Source organism: Odocoileus virginianus, unplaced genomic scaffold (assembly GCF_023699985.2).
Source record: "Odocoileus virginianus isolate 20LAN1187 ecotype Illinois unplaced genomic scaffold, Ovbor_1.2 Unplaced_Contig_2, whole genome shotgun sequence".
In the NCBI taxonomy this organism is placed as follows: domain Eukaryota; kingdom Metazoa; phylum Chordata; class Mammalia; order Artiodactyla; family Cervidae; genus Odocoileus; species Odocoileus virginianus.
The window spans coordinates 3954871-3977711 of NW_027224319.1; the positions used below are offsets into that span (position 1 = coordinate 3954871).

General features: G+C 44.3%; 2 protein-coding genes across 2 annotated transcripts; both read left to right on the forward strand.

Moving 5' to 3' along the window:
• Positions 1 to 482: 482 nt before the first annotated feature.
• On the forward strand, positions 483 to 7203 carry CCR2 (C-C motif chemokine receptor 2). Its single transcript, XM_020916131.2, has 2 exons — positions 483 to 1198; positions 5191 to 7203. The coding sequence occupies exon 2, from the start codon at positions 5202 to 5204 to the stop codon at positions 6312 to 6314; it is 1113 nt and encodes a 370-aa protein (XP_020771790.2). The 5' UTR covers positions 483 to 1198; positions 5191 to 5201; the 3' UTR covers positions 6315 to 7203.
• Positions 7204 to 16839: 9636 nt separating this feature from the next.
• On the forward strand, positions 16840 to 21719 carry LOC110152398 (C-C chemokine receptor type 5). Its single transcript, XM_020916148.2, has 2 exons — positions 16840 to 16944; positions 18640 to 21719. Exon 2 carries the CDS (start codon positions 18651 to 18653, stop codon positions 19707 to 19709), a length of 1059 nt encoding a protein of 352 aa, XP_020771807.1. The 5' UTR covers positions 16840 to 16944; positions 18640 to 18650; the 3' UTR covers positions 19710 to 21719.
• The last annotated feature ends 1122 nt before the right edge of the window (positions 21720 to 22841 follow it).

The window sequence follows — 22841 nt, forward strand, 5'->3', positions numbered from 1 at the left end:
GAAGGTCCCAGTTTTTAATGTGTGACTCCCAAAAAAAGGGAAAAAGAGAAAAATGAAATGGAGAAAAATAAAGGGCACTGGCTCTTTAAATACCCAGAAAGTCACTTCAGCCAGAGGGGGAGGGGCTTACAGCGATGGGGGGAATACAACAACAATGGCTGCCCTTCTCTTTGTCTGCATTTCTAAGATCAGAAGCAGTCATCAGTGATCAGAGCACAGGGCCCTGATATTTGGAGGTCAGGGCCCAATTTGTGCCCACCTTCGCTTCTGCAAGCTACGTGCAAGCTGTCCCAGGAACACATGCAGAACTGCCTGCCAAAGTGCCTGGGGTAGGGGAGTAGGTGGGGGTTACTGTGCCAAGAGCTGAAATTGGCCATAGTTAACTGCAATTGGTCATCCAAACCTTCCCCTGAAAGTTGAAGACCCTCAACAGACTCCAGGGTTCCAAATCAGTTAGATCAGACAGCTTCTGCCGGTGGAACTGTTGTCTAGGTGAGGAGAGAGACTCATGGTACTTCCTAACCTACCATCTTCCCAAAATCTCAACAGTGTTTTCTTTTAGCAAAACTTTTTCCTCAAGAGTGGAACCTATAATAGCTGAGGATCTTCTTACTAAGGACATCTCTGACACAAGAGACCATTTAACATTCCCTTTTCATTAAAAAGCTCTGTCTAAATAAGTTTTCTAACCAAGTCCCAAATCCTTGACACCACTGAAATCAGAGCACATGGTCAACAAAACCTAATTTCCTTCACCATCACCAACAGCCCCCATTAGCATTTATCCTCTAGGAAATGAAATTCTAGTGTGCTTGTTTCATGCAAATCATCACTGGCAGAAGAGAGTGAAAGATTTCCAGATATAGAGAACCACAAGATAAAGAAGCCCACAGTCGTTAGACCCAGAAGCAAACATGGAGTGTGCCTGATTTAAACCCTCAAGGTTGCATAACCAAGATTTCAAAATTAATTCTACTCTGGAGACTTCAACCTAGTGTACAATGTTCCTGGCTGGAAAAGAAGAACTATATCATTTTTTCAAATCTTTACCATTACTTGCCCTTGTATCTCCGCCTTCTCTTTCTGCAGGAAACTTTATTTCCTACTTCTGCATGCCAAGTTTCTACCTCCAGATCTGTTTGGTTCAGCTGCTGAGAAGCCTGACACACCAGTGCCACTTAAAAGAAGCCATCTACCGGTGAGTCGGGGGTGCTCTTTCCATCACTTTATGAATCAAAAGCATCTCGATGCTAGATGCAGGGGCTGGGAGTCTGTATTGCCCAGGAACTTGGGGGATGGTCAAGATAGGAGAAAGGGGTGGAGAGTGGCATCTGTCCCAGGAATGAGAGAGAGATCCCGATGGCAGGAAGGAAGCACAAAGCAGAGTGAGAACTCCATCAGAGCTCAGCTGGTAGGAGAGAGCTGGGCTAAAACAAGACAAGAAAGTAGGACAATCAGACTTCTCAAATACTGCTCCTCTCTGCCCCTCCCAGCCCCCAAGGACTGTGAAGAGCTGGAACCTTCTACCCTGAATTTCTCCTCCTCTAGCCCATATATGTGATAGTACAGGCCCTGCACCAAAATACATTTCTTACTTCAATTCAGAGGCTGAAGTGAGAGGTTCATTTTTCTGAGAGGCAGCTTTTCATCAATTCCGATTGATGTGTCTTGACACTTGAAAGTGACACCTAAACCAGTGCTCTTCAGCCTCCTTGCTAGCTACGTGTCTGCTGGGGTAGGAGCTGGGTGACAAGGGAGTAGATGATAAAAAGAAGGTTTCTGGCACTTGAGACACAGGTGAACAACAAAGCAGAGGAAACACATGGTGGAAGTGGCTAGGGCAGTTCATCCCCAATCTGAATCACCAGAACAAGGGTCTGGGCTGTGTATTTCTGACTGACAGACTTCCCGAGTTATCTGAAAGCCAGCATTTCAGAACCACTGATCCAGTCTACACCTTTCCATACAGATGAGGAGACTAACTACAGAACAGCCCAGAGGGCCTGTTACAGCTAAGAGGCTATGTGCAAGGAACCCCAATATTTTAGTTTTTATAACATCTCCCACTGGATTACCTGGGAGTCTAGCCCATAGGGGAGCCCTTTGTCTCTCAGAGGCTTGTAGCCTACTAGTTCTCCATTATTCACTTCTTAATTGACACTTATATGTACTAGGCTGGATTCTAGGGCACGAAGATAGCTCATTGCAAAAACAAATCTCTCTGCCCTCTTGGAGCTTATTTTCTGGCAGAAATGTGCGTGCATGTGTGTGTGTGTGTGCTTGTGCATTTATAGGTAGAGCACATTTGTATGGGCAAGTGTGTGGATTTTATGGCTAAATGCCAGACATTCTGTTCAAGGCATGAAGAAAAACAAAAAAAGTGGTTACTTCTACATTCTTCTACATTCATCTCTGTTCTCAAAGTCTGAAGATGAAAACCCTTGAGGGCCTTTGAAATGGAATAGCCCAATAGTTCAAATTCCAACTCAGCCATTACTTGTGTTGTGAGTCTGGGGAAAAAAAATATTTAATTCATCCATGCTTCTATTTCTTCACTTTTAAAATGTATATTTATCTCACAAAACTGTTGTAAGGATTACATTAATTAATGTATGCAGAGTATTTAGCATAGCACATGGAGCCTAACAAACATTTAATTAATCACTATAGTTTTAATTCTTTAGGTGGATACATTTTTTCCTCAAGTTTGATCAGAAGTATTATTTAGTTTCTGCTCATTTAAAGAATCTGGTTCAGTGCTGTGAAATTCAAAATCACAAGAGAAAGTGAAAAATAAGGTGTGTACACAGATAAAAACAAATCCAAAGTCACTGCCAGGAAAAAAATAAACATTCTTGAGAACAGTTCTAATATTGTTAGTTGTCGCACTTACTATGAGTTTTATGTATTTTTCCAATGAACATATTACTAGTACCTCCTTTAGCCAGGTGCTATCATAAGTGCTGAAGACAGAAACATAACCTAGTACTCTCTCTCAAGGAGCACACAATGGGTAGAAGATAATGTGTTTATTATAAAGGCATGCACAATGTTTTGAGATGGTAAGAATGATATGACAGAGGAGGATGGCTGGACTTCACAGAGAAGGAGAGAGGGCTTCCCAGGTGGCACAGTGGTAAAGAGTCTGCCTGCCAATGCAGGAGATGCAAGAGATGCAGGTTCAATTCCTGGGTTGGGAAGATTCCCTGGAGTAGAAAATGGCAACCCACTCCAGTATTCTTGCTTGGAAAATTCCGTGGACAAAGAAGCCTGGTGGGCTACAGTCCCTGGGGTCACAAAAGAGTCAGACACAACTGAGTGCGTGCGCGTGCACACACACACACACACACATCACAGGATGAACAGGAACTCACCAGACATTTTAGGCAAGGGGCAAACATATGCAAACCCACTGAAGCCTGAAGGAAACGATGAGTCTTGGAAAAGTGGGGAAAAGATGGATATGGCTGGACCACAGGATCTGGGATTTGAGCTAAGAAGAAAGGAGCTTAGAAAAGCCATGATGAGTAGTCTGGGCATTGCTTTGAGGCCCCACCATATACAAATCATGGGGCTACTTGAGTTTTAAACTTAGAAAATCATGATCCAATTTCAGTTTCAAAGAAGACAGATTGAAACAGAACATGGTGAGGAAAAAGGCAATAACAAATGAAAGAGCTCAGCAAAGCCAGAAGTGAGATGCATAGGAGGCAAGACAGTGGCAGTTGAAAGAGGTGCAGAGGGGATGACTCTGAGAGGTGATTATGAGGTAGAATCCATATAACACAATAATAATAACAACCATACAGAGCATTTCTCTGCACTAGATGCTGCACTGTCTTTGTTTCCACAGCAACTCAGCATGGTTATTATTTTAAACAAAAAGAAACTGACAGTTGAAGAAGTAATTAACCTCAAATTACACAACTTGGACGTTGGAGGCCGGATTCAAGTCTAGGTCTGTTTAACTCTAAAGGCCTGGCTCCTAATCTTCTGAAAAAGAGGGGACCCAAGACAATGTCAAATCTTACTTCTTAAATAATGGAGTACATGACATTGGTCAAGATAAAGAATCCACAAGCTGAAGCACCTTTCCAGGGGTATTCAGTTTGGGGTGGGTTGGATTCGAGGTACTTATCTGATACCCACTTTGCACTCTGTCTAAAATAGAGTATGGCTCCTAGTAAGTGCTTAATACATATTGGTTAAATAAATAAGTCCATGGGGAGATATGCAATAGGCAATGGAAAATTCAACTCTGAGGTGGGGCTGGAAAGCAGAGCTTTGGGAAGCATTACCTACAGGAAACTTAGAACCTGAAAACAACTCAGGAAGAACTTTGGAACAAGGGTAAAGAGGTAAATGGTAAAGAAGTGGGAGCCAAGGATGGTGCCTAGGGACCCTTACAGCGTAGGCAGGGGGGAAGGAAACACCAACGAAGAATATGAAACAAAAGTGGTAGGCCAAGAGCTAGCCTACTGGAAGACCAATGGGTTTTTTTGTTGATTTTTTAACTTAGAAACTTTTTTTTCTTTTTGGCTGTGCTATGCACCTTGTGGGATCTTAGTTCCCAAATCAGAGATTTAACTCGGCCCTCAGCAGTGAAAGCATGAAGTCCTAAGCACTGGACCACCAGGGAATTTCCAAACCAAAAGTTTTTAAAGAAAGCGGTCATCAGGATTAAACGTTTGATGAAGATGAAACTAAAAGCCAGGGTATTTAAAACTGGGTTGTCATCGCAATCCTGGCAAGAGAAGTTTTGGCAAAATGATGGAGGCAGAAAGCTGAGAGAGTGTTCAGAACACTTTGGGTGGCAAGTAACAGAAAATGCAACTTTTAATGGCTCATTATGAGCATCCCCAGAAGCCCCCTAGTGGAGTCCCCTTATATACTATCATCCAGTAATGAGTCACAGGCCTAGTAGAGAAAGCAAGGGTCCAGCATGGTCAGCCTTATAATGAGAGTCAGGCTCTGCAGGAAGGCCAAGATGTTGGGAAATGGCTGTGGGAAGATGACTGGTGTCTGTGATCAGGAATAAACAGAAGTGGTGAACTAGCACACATGCTTTCAAGGAGATGGCTGCCAAGTAAAGACAAAGCCTGGGATGCTGCTTAAGTGGAGCAGGGACCTTGGAAGACTGGGGATTGTAGCCACTGTGCTGTATGTCATCATCTTGTCCTCTGTTCACAGGACCAAGGAAGATGGATGGCAATGATACGTTCAGCCACAATGTGCTTCCCACATCTCATTCTCTGCTTACCACCAATGTCAAGGGGAGTGATGAAGAACCCACCACCAGTTATGACTATGATTACAGTGAACCCTGCCGAAAGACCAGCGTTGGCCAAGTCGAAGCACAGCTCCTGCCCCCACTCTACTCTCTGGTGTTCATCTTTGGTTTTGTGGGCAACTTGCTGGTTGTCCTCATCCTAATCAACTGCAAAAAGCTGAAGAGCATGACTGACATCTACCTGCTTAACTTGGCCATCTCTGACCTATTGTTCCTCCTCACCATCCCGTTCTGGGCTCACTATGCTGCAGACCAGTGGGTCTTTGGGAATGTGATGTGCAAATTTTTCACAGGGCTGTATCACATTGGTTATTTTGGTGGAATCTTCTTCATCATCCTCTTGACAATCGATAGGTACCTGGCTATCGTCCATGCTGTGTTTGCTTTAAAAGCCAGAACAGTCACTTTTGGGGTGGTGACAAGTGGGGTCACCTGGGTGGTGGCTGTGTTTGCCTCTCTCCCAGGAATCATCTTTATCAAATCCCTCGAAGAACATTCAGGTTACGCCTGTGCCCCTTATTTTCCACTAGGATGGAAGAATTTCCACACAGTTATGAGGAGCATCTTGGGGCTGGTGCTGCCACTGCTTGTCATGATCATCTGCTACTCAGGAATCCTGAAAACCCTGCTCCGGTGTCGCAATGAGAAGAAGAAGCACAAGGCTGTGCGGCTCATCTTCGTGATCATGATTGTCTACTTTCTCTTCTGGGCTCCCTACAATATCGTCCTTCTCCTGAGCACCTTCCAGGAATTCTTTGGCCTGAGTAACTGTAAGAGCAGCAGTCAGCTGGACCAAGCCATGCAGGTGACAGAGACCCTGGGGCTGACCCACTGCTGCATCAACCCCATCATCTATGCCTTTGTTGGGGAGAAGTTCAGGAGCTATCTCTACACGTTCTTCCGAAAGCATATTGCCAAACACCTCTGCAAACAATGCCCAGTTTTCTATGGGGAGACAGGAGATCGAGTGAGTTCAACATACACCCATTCCACTGGGGAACAGGAAGTCTCAGCCGCTTTGTAGAAGAGGAGAAGCTCACCTGTTATTTTCAAAAGGTGATAGCAATCTATATATGATAATAAGCCACCAGGGTTTGCTGAAGAACAGAGGAGTCTAAAGTTTCTAGAGTAAGTGCCCAGGAACTTGAGGCTTATGTGAATCAATGAAGACTTATGTTACTCTTGTAGAGTCAGCGTGCTCAGGGAATATTCCAAAACAACTGTGGGCAGAGACTTGGAATCTCCGAGTTCATCGCAGTTCCTAGAAAATGCCATATTGCCTTGTGTTTGTGCTCTTCCCTCCACGTGCCCCCATCCACCACTTCGCTTACTCTCTAGTAACCTCTTTAATCAATCAATCTCTTTAATCCTCTGGAGTCAGGCGAGGATGAACGGAAAGAGGGGGAGTAGAGTCTGGACCAAGGGGAAGGAGATGAAAGTGTAAGCATGGTGAAGCCTTTACAAGGATGCAGGTAAGGGGTTCGCTTGCCAGCCAGGCAGCAGCACTGGTCCTTAGCACCATCTCCTACCATATTTAACTTTGGAGGCTCTCCTAGGTCTTGGCGAGCGTGGGAACTGTAAGAACTCTCTGGGAGCTCTGGCTAGGCCCATGATCCTCTTCTGCTAAGTGCATGACACATTTCTGCTTTATTACAGTTGTAACTATGACAACCACACAACCTACATTTGAAATCTATTCAATATCTTGCCCCATTGTACATATGCTTCTTAGGCCTCATCCCTCTATACAAAAATTTATTAAAATGTTTGTTTATAAAATACAGATAATCTTTAACAAGATGAAGAAATAAAAACCTTTGTTTAAAAAGGGAAAGGGGGGCTGGAGGTGGTGACCATGAGAAAGGAGTGGGCTCCAGTGAGTCCTTCCAGGAGGAGGGGAGGGGCACACTGGCACCAGAACACACACACACACACACACCACACACACACACACACACACACACACACACACTCATATAAATGTATTTCAATGTAAAGTAAAATTTAAATGAAAGCTGGAAACTGCAACCTAAAATTGCGGTAAAGTATCATTTTTAAGATACTTACTATTATGCCAAGCCTAAAAATACTGTATTAGTCATAGAGACAATTCTGGTATTGGTGGAGCATGTGGTGTGTTTAGGAGGTCACTGGTTCAACATAAATAAATATTGTCAGGGAGCTGGAGGTCTGTGAGCTCTGGGTTTACTAGCTTATGGCTATATAGCATCTAAATAATCTCAGACAGATTACAGCACGCACGTCACAACTATCATCTCAACTGTGTGTCTTTACTCTGACTTTCTACCAAAAATCTTTTTTGCCTCATTACGACATCTCGAAAGTTGTAGATTTAATCCTATTTGAATGCTTCATGCTTTGCCACATCTTTACTGATGCTCAGATGGGTCCTCTCTTTGGCCAGTGGGAACTCCTAATAGGGAGTTGGAGAAGTTCACCTAAGCAAGCAAAGACTTTGGTCTTGGCTTGAGCTAAGCTAAGAATAAACCTTTGTGTTAGTGCATCTCCAATCTGATGCAGGCAAGAAACACAGGGATCCTGGAACCTGGCAACTGGGGAACTGGAAGTTACTAAGGTTTTACCTTCTTGCCTCATGTCTAGAGGCTTCAGAAAGAGGTGTATGTTGTGGGTGGGGGAGCAGCCTTCACCTTCAGATATCTGTATTATCCTAATGAATGCATTAAATTTTGTTTTGATGATGAAATGTAAATATTGCTTTAAAAAGTTATGACTTGAAAACTACCACAATATTATAAAGCAATTATCCTCCAATTAAAACAAATTAATTTAAAAAAAAACTATGACTTGGAAAATGAATCAACACACTTAACTATACTGTTTTTTAAAATCTTTCTGATTACCAACTCCTCTGTCCTTCTCCCAGACTCTGATACTCACCATTCTATTCTTTTCATCTATGAGTCTGATGATTTTAGATTCCTCATGTGAGGGAAATTATGCAGTTCCTGTCCTCCTGTGTCTGACTTATTTCATTAGCATCATGCTCTCCAAGTACATCCATGTTGTTGCATACTGCAGAATTTCCCACTTTTTTAAGGCTAAATTATATTCATTGTATGTGTAGATCATGTTTTCTTTATCCATTTATTGACATGCATAGAATTGTTATATAGGATAAGTAAGTACTAAATACTGTGCTTATAAATAATAATACCCTATTGGATACTTAAAAACTGTTAGAAGTGTAAATCTCATAATCTATTTCTACCACAATAAAAAAATTTTAAACTACCAGTTTTGTTATGCGGTGGTGTGACAGTCCGTCTCACTGTCCACAACTTCTCACTCTGCCCTGTGTGATTACACGTGCCTGTCCTTGATGTGTGACCTGCAGTGTGCCCTACAGGGGGGACACCCCTCCGCCCATCCACAGGCGGCTCGGCCAGGAGAAAGTGAGCACAACTGACGCCTGCTTCATCCGAGCAGGGTGCTGAAATGCCAGGTGGACTCTCTGGCTCTCCATGCTCAGCCGCAGGAAGGTCCATCCCAGACCACAACCCCTTCAGCCCAGGTGCCTGGTGAGCGAGTGGGAAATCGCAGAGAGCAGAATTGGGCCCCAGCTACCCAGCAGCCACATGTCACAGGAGTAAGCTGTCCACATTAGCTATTGTAAGCTCCTGAGTTGTGGGGGTTGTTTACTAAGAAGCACAAAAGTTAACTGATATACACGTTATATAGTGCTTCCATAAATAAAATTTAGAAAATTGTTTTCCCATGATGGAATTAGACATAACAAATACACCTGAGGAGTCAGTGCATGTCAGCCTGGGGAGGGCACATAGAGATGGTTATGTTATTCTCAGGCCTTTAGATCTCCCAGCCCAGAGACAACTGATGGGGAGGAGCAGGGGAGAATTAATAATCACAATAGAGTATTAATAATCACAATGCACTATGCAAGGCACAGAAAGAGACATGTGTGTGAAAGTTTTTGAGAGCCCCAAGGAGAAAGTGAGAGTCCTGCATCACAGTAATAACAGCAACAGCAGGATTCTATTGCCACCGAACAAACTGCCACTTAAAAGCTGCCAACCATCTCTAGAACCATTTTCTACAAGTGGAAACCCCCAATCTCCTTTATCCCAGGGACAGCATTCAAGTGGGCTGTTTGAGGTAAGTAAATGTCAGGAAGGATGACTATTCCAAGGGGTGGGTATCATACTTAAGACTCTTGGTGGAGCTGGCACTTGGCCCCGTCCACCCCATGCCATCCTCCTTGATCTGTGGTAACTGGGACAGTTTGAGTATTTTACAGAGAGGCCCTGCCGTCTCCTCGAAGTAAGTCATCAAGATCCTACCTCTTTGCTTTCACTTTTTCTCCCTGTTAAAATTTATCTGACAAATTGAAACGGCCTCAGGTGAGATTAGCCAGTGACAAAGGTCACCAAGGGCCACCAAGAGGAAATCCGACATGAGTAAAGAAGTATCTGGGCTGGTGAGCTGACTCCACAAGGCAGCCCATGAATTCAGGGAGGGCCAGCCCTGGGTGTGATAAGTGACTGCACTGGCTATTTCTCCAGATGCCATCAGTCCAGCACCATGTTTATCACTAGACATCCTTGGGACATTCTTGCTATCTCACTGCCACACTGCCTCCACCATCACCTGCCTCCCAATCTCCTCTTTCCTGCTCAAGTGGCTTGCTGCCCAGTGGATGCACCACCCAGGAATGAGGTACTGGCCTCCCCTTCCGGCAAGTCCCCACTTCTCAAACATTTCTCTCAGAGGTCCCTCCTTTGGCTTTGAGGAGAGGAACCCCACCCTCCTTCCCATCAACCTCACCCACTTCTAAAACCTTTTCCTGCCCACACCTGTCTCCTCCTTGTACCTGGACGCAGTGAGAAGCGTTGCCATGGTGACTAGGGGCACAGAGCTGACTCTGTTACACTCAGAAAGCCCTGGGGGATGTGTTCAATCCCAGGTGTCAGTGGTTTTTGTAAAACTTCAGAGTACTTAACACCTCATTACCCTTAGCCTCAGGCCATAGTTGCCAGTTCGGGGCAACAGGAAAAGTCCCACCTAATATCCTGTTATACAGAGAGCAGAATGTAGAGGTGAAGGTGTGACCTGACCCACTGAAGATATGCTAGGTCTAGTATATACCTTAATCGTACATTAGACTTCTGTTACCACACTTAGGGGCTTCCTTGTAGCTCAGTTGGTAAAGAATCTGCCTGCAGTGCAGGAGACCCAGGTTCGATCCCTGGGTCGGGAAGATCCCCTGGAGAAGGAAATGGCAACCCACTCCAGTATTCTTGCCCAGAGAATCCCATGGACAGAGGAGCCTGGCAGGTTGCAGTCCATGGGGTCACAAGAGTCGGACATGACTTAGCGACTAAACCACACCCCACCACACATAAAGTTGCATTAGCCTCATGTCTGCACACTGATCTGAAAGAAATCCCAAAGTGCACAGAGCGGGCTTCTCAGCAGAGTTATGGGGTTTCCACCAAGTCTGGACATATCTAACAAAGTGATAAGGTAGATAGCCTACTAGTGTCTACTCAGTGCGATGATGTGCACAAGGCTAGGGGAACGTGGTGCATGGGCTGGGTAAAGGGGTCCAACTGGGAAGGGTCTAAAGGACAGTGATCAAGACCATCCCCAAGAAAAAGAAATGCAAAAAGGCAAAATGGTTGTCTGAGGAGGCCTTACAAATAGCTGAGGAAAGAAGAGAAGCTAAAGGCAAAGGAGGAAAGGAAAGATATACCCATTTGAATGCAGAGTTCCGAAGAATAGCAAGGAGAGATAAGAAAGCCTTCCTCAGTGATCAGTGCAAAGAAATAGAGGAAAACAACAGAATGGGAAAGACTAGAGATCTCTTCAAGAAAATTAGAGACACCAAGGGAACATTTCATGCAAGAAAGATGGACACAATAAAGGACAGAAATGGTATGGACCTAACAGAAGCAGAAGATATTAAGAAGAGGTGGCAAGAATACTATACAAAAGAACTATACAGAAGAACTATACAAAAAAGATCTTCATGACCCAGATAACCACAATGATGTGATCACTCACCTAGAGCCAGACAACCTGGAATGCGAAGTCAAGCATCACTACGAACAAAGCTAGTGGAGGTGATGGAATTCCAGTTGAGCTATTTCAAATCCTAAAAGATAATGCTGTGAAAGTGTTGCACTCAATATGCCAGCAAATTTGGAAAACTCAGCAGTGGCCACAGGACTGGAAAAGGTCAGTTTTCACTCCAATCCCAAAGAAAGGCAGTGCCAAAGAATGCTCAAACTACCACACAATTGCACTCATCTCACACACTAGTAAAGTAATGCTCAAAATTCTCCAAGCCAGGCTTCAACAGTATGTGAACCATGAACTTCTAGATATTCAAGCTGGATTTAGAAAAGCCAGAGGGACCAGAGATCAGATTGCCAACATCTGTTGGATCATCAAAAAAGCAAGAGAGTTCCAGAAAAACATCTGCTTCACTGACTACGCCAAAGCCTTTGACTGTGTGGATCACAACAAACTGGAAAATTCTGAAAGAGATGGGAATACCAGACCACCTTACCTGCCTCCTAAGAAATCTGTATGTAGGTCAAGAAGCAACAGTTAGAACTGGACATGGAACAACAGACTGGTTCCAAATTGGGAAAGGAGTACATCAAGGCTGTATATTGTCACCCTGCTTATTTAACTTCCATGAGAGTACATTATGCGGAAATGCTGGGCTGGATGAAGCATAAGCTGGAATCAAGACTGCCAGGAGAAATATCAATAACCTCAGATATGCAGATGACACCACCCTATGGCAGAAAGCAAAGAAGAACTAAAGAGTCTCTTGATGAAAGTGAAAGAGGAGAGTGAAAAAGTTGGCTTAAAACTCAACATTCAGAAAACTAAGATCATGGCATCTGGTCCCATCACTTCATGGCAAACAGATGGGGAAACAATGGAAAGAGTGACAGACTTTATTTTCTTGGGCTCCAAAATCATTGCAGATGGTGACTGCAGCCATGAAATTAAAAGACGCTTGCTCCTTGGAAAAAGCTATGACAAACCTAGACAGCATATTAAAAAGCAGAGACATTACTTTGCCAACAAAGGTCCATCTAGTCAAAGCTACAGTTTTTCCAGTAGTCATGTATAGATGTGAGAGTTGGACTATAAAGAAAGCTGAGCACCGAAGAATTGATGCTTTTGAACTGTGGTATTGGGAGAAGACTCTTGAGAGTCCCTTGGACTGCAAGGAGATCCAACCAGTCCATCCTAAAGGAGATCAGTCCTGAATATTCATTGGAAGGACTGATGCTGAAGCTGAAACTCCAATACTTTGGCCACCTGATGCAAAGAACTGACTCATTTGAAAAGACCCTGATGCTGGGAAAGACTGAAGGTGGGAGGAGAAGGGGATGACAGAGGATGAGATGGTTGGATGGCATCACTGACTTGATGGACATGAGTTTGAGTAAGCTCCGGGAGTTGATGATGGACAGAGAAGCCTGGTGTGCTGCAGTCCACGGGTTCGCAGAGTCAGACACAACTGAGCGACTGAACTGAACTGAATGGAGAGACACAGTGGGAATGGAGAGGACAGCATGGTGGCCCCCCATCCCTGCTCACCATGAACGGTATCTGGAGCAGTATATGAAGAGGAGTCATGGGACCCCAGCATCACTGCTGAGGCACACAGGTGCAAAATGTAACACTGGTAGGGATGGGGGATTCTTCCTGTATCTTTGAGAACTGTGGGGATTCTCTGGCTCTGCTGGTGAAGGGGCCTTCAGGGACACTAGAAGCTTCCTCCTTGGTGGAAATATCAGAGCACTGACAGAAACACCCACAACATGCTGTCCAAGTGAGTGACCCAGGGAAAGGGCTCACCTAACAACAGAGCTCTGTCACACAGTTACTGCATTCGGTTGAACAAAAGGAGCCAGACAGAAACAGGACAGCATTTGTGATTCCATTTATGTGAAGCTACAGAAGAGGTACATCCCATTCATGCATTGAAGACAGACTGGCCCCTGCAAGGTGGGGCAGGGTATGAGGGCATGTTCTGGGGTGACAGGGCTGCTCCCTACCATCTGGTGACAGGGATGTATGTGTATCAAAACTTCCCCAAAATGTACACCTAGGACTAGGATGTTTCTGCTACATGTAAGTTACACATCAATCAAAGTAACAATTAAAGTGATGTATTTATAAAGAATTTTTATAAATTATAAAAAATTATAAAGAATTTATAAAGAATAACATGGGTACACACCTATACTGTAATCTTCAGCCAAAAAAGGGAGCAGCATAAAGAACTGGTATGTGTGTGAGAACAATTAATCAAAAAGTATGTATAGGAAAAGGTCTGGATTAAAATATATCATGTGTTAAGAGGGACTGTTTTGAGATTGTGAGACAATGACTAATTTTTTCTGTACTTTCTATTTTTCTGTTTTTCCTAGCTTGATACAATGAGCATGATGTGTTAGTTTTAGAATTAGATACATGTTTTAAAAGCTAAGAGATTCATGTGCTATTCTTTCAGCCCATCTCACTGCTGACACTGTTAGAGTCAGTGTGAGCCCCACGGGCTTCAGTTCATTGAGCTCATGCAGTTGGCCCTCTGAACCCAAGAGTCAGCGTCCTCCCCATCTTGTGCGTGATGCTCTGAGTCATGGTCCAGAGGGGCAAGCAGAGAGAAGCTGCCCTCAGAACTTGGGTGCAAAGACTTGAACTGCTGGTGAAAGCTTGGCCAGCACCCCAGACGGAGGGCTGGGCATTAAGTCCAGAGTGGCAAACCAGCTAGAAGATCATTTCTCACAGAGAGTCTGAAGGCCTGCATATCAGAACCAGAGCCCTGGAAACTGGAAGGGCCAAGGTAAAAAGATAAGCAGAGATGGGGAAACTAAGTCATGGCATGATAAACCACTGGTTTCCCTTGCTGTTGTATCCAGAGCAACAATTCATTGCTTAAATGCTGAAGATGTTCCCATGGGTCCTCCCTTCCTTGCGCATCCCTGGAATGAACCCCTATCCCAAAAGGTGACCTGAATGTCCCCCTAAAAGGGGACACACACATTGCCAAGTTGTGCTTCCTTGTTTCAGCCTATGAATCCTCACCCTGTATTGCCCAAATGTGTCTTTTCCAAAGCAACTTAGCCATGGAGTCATTTTGTATTTAAGGAGGGAGGTCTCCTGGGGCCCCTAAAGTCTAGCACATAATTTGACAACATAGGAAACAGAAGCTCAGGGAGGGGGAGGATCTTGCTAAGAGCACACAATGAATCAGCAGCACATTCTGGGTGACCTGAACCTGCTTCACTACTCTACACTGCCCTCTGGGGGTAAGTGTTCCCTCAAGTCTACAACCACCCCAATGACAACCTGCAGAAGACAGGGCAAACAAACCCCAGGTCCACGTGGCGAAGTACAAAGCAACCAAAGCCACACACAGAAACATTATGTTTGTCCTGCAGCATCCAAGAGTTCTACACAGTGTAATACCAGCGAACACACAAGGGTCTCTTCAAATTATATTCCCTGTTTCCTGTGAAATTTTGTATTAATTTATTTGCTACCCATTTTGTAAATGCTTTCTCAAGAATACTTTGTACGTCACCACTTAACTAGCCCACAGAGAGCCAGTACCAACAAAAGGCTCTACACTTGTTCCACGTTTGACCTTGACCACAGATCTGTCAAGCACATTTGTGATTGGGGTTTTTTTGGCCCCCATTTTACAGATAAGAAAACTAAGATCTGGAGAGTTTCAGTAACTTGTACAAATCAAGCAGTAAAAAGTAAAGCTGAGGATTAAGCCCAGCCTGGTGACTGGAGTCCAGTTCTCAACTGCTGTCTCTTGAATCCACATACAGCATGAACTTGAACATTTTTTTCATGATTCATTGCCCTGGTTGTGCTTGCCAGTTGCTGGCTCTTTCTGCCCCTCTCTGGCTTCCCCCAGCAGTCATATCCCCCTACCCTGTAGCACCAGCCGTTAGCTTCTCCCTTTCAGCTTCTGCTTTGCTGACAAGGGCCCCAAGAAACCAATTTTATTAGAATTTTATATAATAAATCTAAGAAAGGATCACTGAATGAGTACGAGCCTGATGTTTTTTTGAGTGTATATTATATGCTGCATTCTCAACTTGGATGTCTCAAGCAACCCTCCCAACAAGCCCAAGGAGCAACTACCATTATTCAGCCCATTCCACAAATGAGAACGCCGAGGGCAGGGCCAGGCTTTGAGTTCCGGCAACTGACTGCAGGGGCCACTTCAACAGGTGTGGGGTCTTCTCAGATCACAAGTCTGTGTTGGCGTGTGTTTCTTAGCCTGTGGCGGAGGAAACAAAAGCGCACAGAGGGCCCTCCTGTGGCTCGGGACTGGCTCTCAGTTCTGTTCTATGTTCTCAGTTCTGCTGTCAACAATTGAGGTTTTCAGATCAGTAACCAACCACCAAGGAGGCCTGGGGTGACTGCAGATATTGAAACAGAATCCTAAACTTGACCCTTTTCTTCTGCCACTTGCTGCCTGTTTCATGTCGAAAAACTCTCAAAGAAATTCCAGACAGACTGTATCCTTGGAGCGTGGGGCTCTGCTACCTACGTCCCTGGCACAGGACAGCTACCCACAATCACCTGCTGCCTTGGAGGGCTGCAAAATGGTGAACGAGGAGGCTAAAATTTCATAATGATGTGCTCCCAAGCTACTTGATCTGGAGAAAGATGGGCAACACGTTTAGCTCACAGGTGAATGTACAGTAAAAACCGTTAAGCAACCAGTTACTGTAGTTTGCAGAGGAAAATAGTATTGGGTGATGAGTGTACGTGTGTGAGTTGTGGGAGGGAAGGGGGGGTAGTGGGGAAGTGAACAAAGTGGGGGGCGTGCATGTTCAGTCCATCAGTTGTGTCAGATTTCTTGCAAACCCATGGACTGTATGTAGCCCACCAGGCTCCTCCATCCATGGATTTTCCAGGCAAGAATACTGGAGTGGTTGCCATTTCCTCCTCCAGGGATCTTTCCAACCCAGGGATCAAACCCACATCTCCTGCGTCAGCAAGCAGGTTCTTCATCACTGAGCCAGCTGGGAAGCCCAGGTTTAAGAGGGATCACAGGGTTAATGTGAGATGTTCCCCCCACTTTAAAGTCAGTTTCAGCTGGCTTCCATGAAGACAAATAGCAAGTGGGTCAGAATCTCTCACCCTTGGAGCCTCGCCATTGATAAGCCCTGCAGTCTAGTACAAATCATTTGCCTCTTGGACAGCAGTTTCTTTCAGTAAAACATGGCCCTTTGACTAGATGCTCATGAATGTTCTTACAGTTCTAATATCCTTTAATTCCTTCTTTTTTCTAACCATTTGGGTAGTTGGGTGAACTGAGAAGCAAAAAGAAATTGCGCAATCAGGGAAACCCATGAATAAAGTTTCAGATTAGAGATCTATTTTCTAGTCTATTTTAAGCTCAATTTAAGAAAAAAAAAAAAAGACTGTTCTCTGATGATTTTTTTGCACGGCCAGATAATTATTCAGTAAAACTCCGCCCCCAACTCAGAAGAAACTGTGCATTTCCTACTTTTATGCTGTCTATATGTTTGATTTGCACAGCTCAGCTGGTCAGAGGAACTGAGACATCCGTTCCCCTACGAGAATCTCTCCCGGTAAGTCATCTCTCAGCTAACTTTGCCTATTTCTTAGTGCAGCTTGAGTGATGAGTAAAAGCCTTTACAGGAAACCATAGAAAACATCAGAAATACACCAGGTGCTCATTGAACTATCTTAAAATGTAATCTTTAAGTAAGGAAAAAGTTAGAGTTTAGAATCAGTTTCAGACTGTGATAACATCAAAGATACAAAACAGGATTATGAATGAAAGACTATAAAAAGCCCTCACTTTTCAAAAGAAAGATATTTTCAGAGAATAATTACTGGCCAAAACCTTGACAGACATTATCTTTTGGTTAGGAGAAATAAAACCTCCTCAGCAGGATGCCCTCTGAACATGTGCCCAACCAGAAGCTGTGTCTAAGTCTCCTTCTATTTCTGGCAAGAAAAGAAGGAAGCCTGAAAATTGTCCAAATTAACAACAAGTTATAAATATCAAATCAATTTTCATAGCACATCTAGTGTATGATTCTTTTTCTGGCTCAGAATTTAAAGGTGAGATTTTTCTGTGTGCTTTTCCCAGCTGCTTAATCTGAGGTACTGGGAGCTGGAGTCTCACAGGGACTAATTAAAGAAAATTCTCAGTCAAGCGGTGGGACCTAAACAGACCAGGCAAGTTAGTGGGTTTTGATGGAACTAGGCTAACACAGGACACATTCGAGGAGATGAAACACTGTCCACCTGACCATTTCTTATGTACTGGGGGAGGCCGTCCTTAATCATAGCAGCTCAGAAACTACAAACGCAAACTTCAGAGAAAATGTGAGAATGGCAAGCAGGATTTCACAACTGGCTACTGGCTCCTATGACCTTCTCCAGGGACGTGGGCATCAGACTGTTTCATTTTGACTACATCAATGCTCCAGGCTTGTAGTTCTCTCACCAAGGAGTGAAAGACAGGGACCATAGCAGATAAGAGTTACAGGCTGCACTGCCTGCCTTCAAAATTAGTTGCTTACTCCCTGTGGGTCTTTGGGGAAGTTATTCATCTTCTCTGTGCTCTGAGGTTCTCATTTGCAAAACGGGGACAATAAACCTGACCTGCCTCACTGAGTCACCTTGAGGATTAACTGAATGAATGAAGCTTAGAACAGTGCTTGGCAGGCAGAGTGCCCTTGAGAACTGTTCATTATCACCAGCAAGCTCCTAATGATGCTATGTGTAAGCTAACTCCAGGGAATGACAGCTTAAGAACAGACACGGTTAGACAGTTCCTGACCCAGTTTCTGGACATTGCTTTCACAGCTTCATTCACTCCACGTGGCTACACAACATCCGATTTTATTTGGTGAGATGACTGATGTGCTCCGTCTAGTAAGCAGAGAGTGTCAGTCGCTCAGTCGTGTCTGACTCATGACCCCACGGATTGTAGCCCGCCAGGCTCCTCTAACCATGGAAATACTAGAGTGGGTTGCCATTTCCTTCTCCAGGGGATCTTCCCAACCCAGGGATTGAACCCAGGTCTCCAGCATTGCAGGCAGATTCTTAACCATCTGAGCCACCACAGAAACCCAGAGCAGAGAAGCTAGCAGCAAACTAATATAAAAAGTTCATTGTTTGACTAAAAAAGTTACTTCAGTTAAATGTAGAAATCTATGTATCAATTTTTAAAACCTACTGAAGTATTGCATTCATGACGGACTGCTAAAGACATTCTAGGACTTTATAAAAGAGCTCTTCTTTATTTACAGAGTCAAGCAAAATGGATTATCAAACATCAACTCCCACCTATGACATTGATTACGGGATGTCAGAGCCATGCCAAAAAATCAATGTGAGGCAAATTGCAGCCCGGCTCCTGCCCCCACTCTACTCACTGGTATTCATCTTTGGTTTTGTGGGTAACATGCTGGTTTTCCTCATCCTGATAAACTGCAAAAAGCTGAAGAGCATGACTGACATCTATCTGCTCAACTTGGCCATCTCTGACCTACTTTTCATCATCACTGTCCCATTCTGGGCTCACTATGCTGCAGACCAGTGGGTCTTTGGAAATACAATGTGCCAGCTATTCACAGGGTTCTATTTCATTGGTTATTTTGGTGGAATCTTCTTCATCATCCTCTTGACAATTGACAGGTACCTGGCTATCGTCCATGCTGTGTTTGCTTTAAAAGCCAGAACAGTCACCTTTGGGGCGGTGACAAGTGGGGTCACCTGGGTGGTGGCCGTGTTTGCCTCTCTCCCAGGAATTATCTTTACTAAATCCCAAAAAGAAGGCTCTCGTCATACGTGCAGCCCACACTTCCCATCCAGTCAGTATCATTTCTGGAAGAATTTCCAAACTTTAAAGATAGTCATCTTGGGGCTGGTGCTGCCCCTGCTTGTCATGATCGTCTGCTACTCGGGAATCCTGAAGACCCTGCTCCGGTGTCGCAATGAGAAGAAGAAGCACAAGGCTGTGCGGCTCATCTTCGTCATCATGATTGTCTACTTTCTCTTCTGGGCTCCCTACAACATTGTCCTTCTCCTGAGCACCTTCCAGGAATTCTTTGGCTTGAATAACTGCAGTGGTTCTAACAGGCTGGACCAAGCTATGCAGGTGACAGAGACCCTGGGGATGACGCACTGCTGCATCAACCCCATCATCTACGCCTTCGTGGGGGAGAAATTCCGAAACTATCTCTTACGGTTCTTCCGAAAGTATATCGCCAGCCGCTTCTGCAAAAGCTGTCCGGTCTTCCAGGGAGAGGCTCCAGAGCGAGTAAGCTCCACTTATACACGATCCACGGGAGAACAGGAAATCTCTGTTGGCTTGTGATCTGACTCAGTTTACATATGCAAACTGTGGGGGAGTAGTTCTTTTCAAGAGGAAATTACTGTCAACAATGGTTTAAGATTCATCCATCAATTTGGCATCAGCTCTAAGTATATTAGGTATTTCAAGCCCATCAATTTTAGAAAGCCAAAGCAAAACATGCTGATGAAACAGCAATCTTCTCACCTCCCCCCCACATACAGCAATTTATTAGCAAGCTCTCCCCTCACTACAAAAGGTTCAATGTTTAAAAAAAAAAAAATCCTCAGAGAATTGTTAATTCCTGAGTTTGGTTACCTGAACAGGAATAACAAAATGAACTGAGGAAAGTATTGTATAGCTTCTTATCTGGGTAGGGCCACAGCCAGGTTGCAAATGTGATTAAAATAGGTCCTTCTCTTGCCATGGGGAGAAAAGACATGCTGGTGATCAGATAAGTAATGACATCTTCCATGTGGGATCTCCCCCAAAAGGTATGTTAGTAAGTTCCACAGACGCTGATGCCAAGGGAGAGCCCTGTGGTCTGCCGAGAGCTGGGAAGGTTTCTTTGCAGAAAAGGGACTGGAGGTTGATGGTCTGTTGGTGGAGAAGCTGAGCTCCAGGATGAAGGCACTGCACACGCAAAACTTGGCTGTGGGGAGACAGGCCCTGGCTGGGGGAGTCCCTGGGAGGAAAAATGAGGCTGGCGCATGAGAAAACTGGAGGGCATTGCTCATCAAAGTCCGAGAGCAGAGTGGGGAGCCCTGGCCAGTGTTGCAGAAGGCTCATTCTGTAACCAAAGGATGGCCTGGAAAGGTGAGCATTCAGGTCAAGGAGACCAGCAACAATGTGATCAAGTGAGGAGGCTCCACTAAAGTTGAAGCCAGAGATGGGAACGATGGATACCTCCTCACAGCATGGAGGATGAGAGTCAGCAGAACTTGGGGTGGATTTGGCTTGGCAGTGAAGGGCAGAGAGGAGTCAGAGACTCCCTAGATTTGAGGTAAGCATCAGAGGTGCCCTACAAAAGACATCAAGCATGGAAGGAGGAGGTTGAGGTCAAAACAGGAGCTGGTGGAAGAGAAATGGTCCAGTTTTGTAAGCTGAACACCACCCTAGGCAGACAGACCCTGAGCTGTCCATCGTTGACTGCTTCTGCCACCAGAGCAGTCCTTCCATCCTGGCTCAAACCATGAGACATCCCCAGGTGGCTCTGAAATACTAGATTTACAAATGCACAAGTCTGAGGTCCAGGAACACTTCCAGGTCAGATATGACATTTGGGTGGTACTGATTACATAGTTAACAAAAATCCAAAGCCTTATAAGCACTGAATAAAGAGGCCCGAAAGAGCTGAAGGAAGCCTAAATGATGGCTTCTAAGTACGGTCTTCTGGATTTAACTATCAATAGATAAAGGGAAGACAGACACACTCATTTGGAAACAGACTGCTTCAAGCTTTTTAAACCACAGAATATACAATTTACCAACCTCTGTGCTTCAACCTGAGTGTCGGGGCTAGAGATGCACATTCCAGATGCGTTTCTGAACAAACCTTATCCAAACACTAAGAGACTTCTTTCAAAGGAAGAATTGTGTGGGATTTTTTTTGCAGTTTGCTAGTTATATTATTATTTTGTATATGCCTAAGACTGTTTTGAGTCCAGGGGTAGCTAAGACCATCATTGTAAAGATTAGGTGGGAAAACACAAAGGAATGAGAACCTCTCAAGAGATTAAGACGTCAGAATAAGAGGTACTACTGATTTTTCTTCAGCTCTAAAGTGTGAAACTTGAGGGTTGTGGCTGTCAATAGGAAGTGACTGGAAGGGTCTTTTGTCTTGCTCTTAAAGTTGTTGAGAGTGTACACGCGGCATATGAACCTCATTTCTGGGTCAGTTCAAACATTCTGATATACATACACACACACACACACACACACACACATATACATATATGTGACATTATTATGTATATAGACAGTTACAAGTTGCTTGGAAGAAAATATGCATCTAATAAAAACCCTGAAAAATAATTGAATGTATTCTTGTTCTTTCAGCCAATGTACATTTAGAATACTACACATAAAATTGTGAGAGAATTTTTTAAGTAGCTGATTTGGAAAATTTCACGCACATACAAACACACATATTGAGGATTATTTTTTCTAATTATTTTTAAAAGTTGACCCTCTCACTGGGTCAAATTGCCAGAATAACTTGTTTTTAAAGACGCTACCTCTCAGAGTGGAGATTCTGCACAATTGACCCTGAAAACTTTTAAATTTCAAACTTAATTCTCTACTCAAGCAAAAGAATTGACATGATTCTTCAGAGAAAATCAATGTGTGATTCAACATATATTAACTGTCTAGGTTGGACAATGGAAAAGACATAATGCTGTAACTTGGTCATTCATCTGTAATCTTGTGTTGCAGACACAGGATACAGAAGAAGGTCATTGGTGGCTGTGAAGATTGCTTTTGTTTCATTTGACAATCTCTCCCCAAAACTTGTCTGCAATTGCATTGATGACAATGGTGTTCACACAGACTTCTGTGCACGTGTCTCCTTCCCTCAACGAGAACAGGTACTCCAGGTAGAGGTGACCTACCTAGGCACATTCGCACAGTTTTCCCCCTGCTTCCCTCTCCTCTTCCAAACACACTCTAGACTAGTCGGCTGCCATCCTAACTTGGAGGTCTGTGACAAGGACAGCTTCTCCCTAACAATACTGAAGGACTGCCTTCTATCTCACAGGGTACAAGGAGGCATGAACCAAGGTCAGGTGGGAGGGGCTGGGGTTAAAGCAGAGGGAAGGACCAGGGAGAAAGGAGGCCTCCCCTGTAAGATGAACGTGGCTGCATAGGGAGGTTGGAAGGTGTCAGTTTTATGACTGATACACATGTACTTCTCATCCTCTTTCCTGCTAAATAAAACTAGCCCAGTGTCAACATGAAGAAAAGCTACCCAACGCGTCTGTACACCCAACGTGATGTACCCAGGGTGCATCTTGTCCCCCATCATGTGTACGCCTCACGCCTCATTTGCCTTGATCCTCCACACCCCTCGTTCTGCAAGCCCCTTCGCTGCCCACCTCTTTTTTGCCCATCGCTTAGATCAGCAAATGAATGTAAACTCTTTATGGCCCGCAGGTT

Excerpts from the sequence above, each read along its gene's own strand:
- CCR2 (XM_020916131.2), top strand. The coding sequence starts at position 5,202 with ATGGATGGCAATGATACGTTCAGCCACAATGTGCTTCCCACATCTCAT.
- LOC110152398 (XM_020916148.2), top strand. The coding sequence starts at position 18,651 with ATGGATTATCAAACATCAACTCCCACCTATGACATTGATTACGGGATG.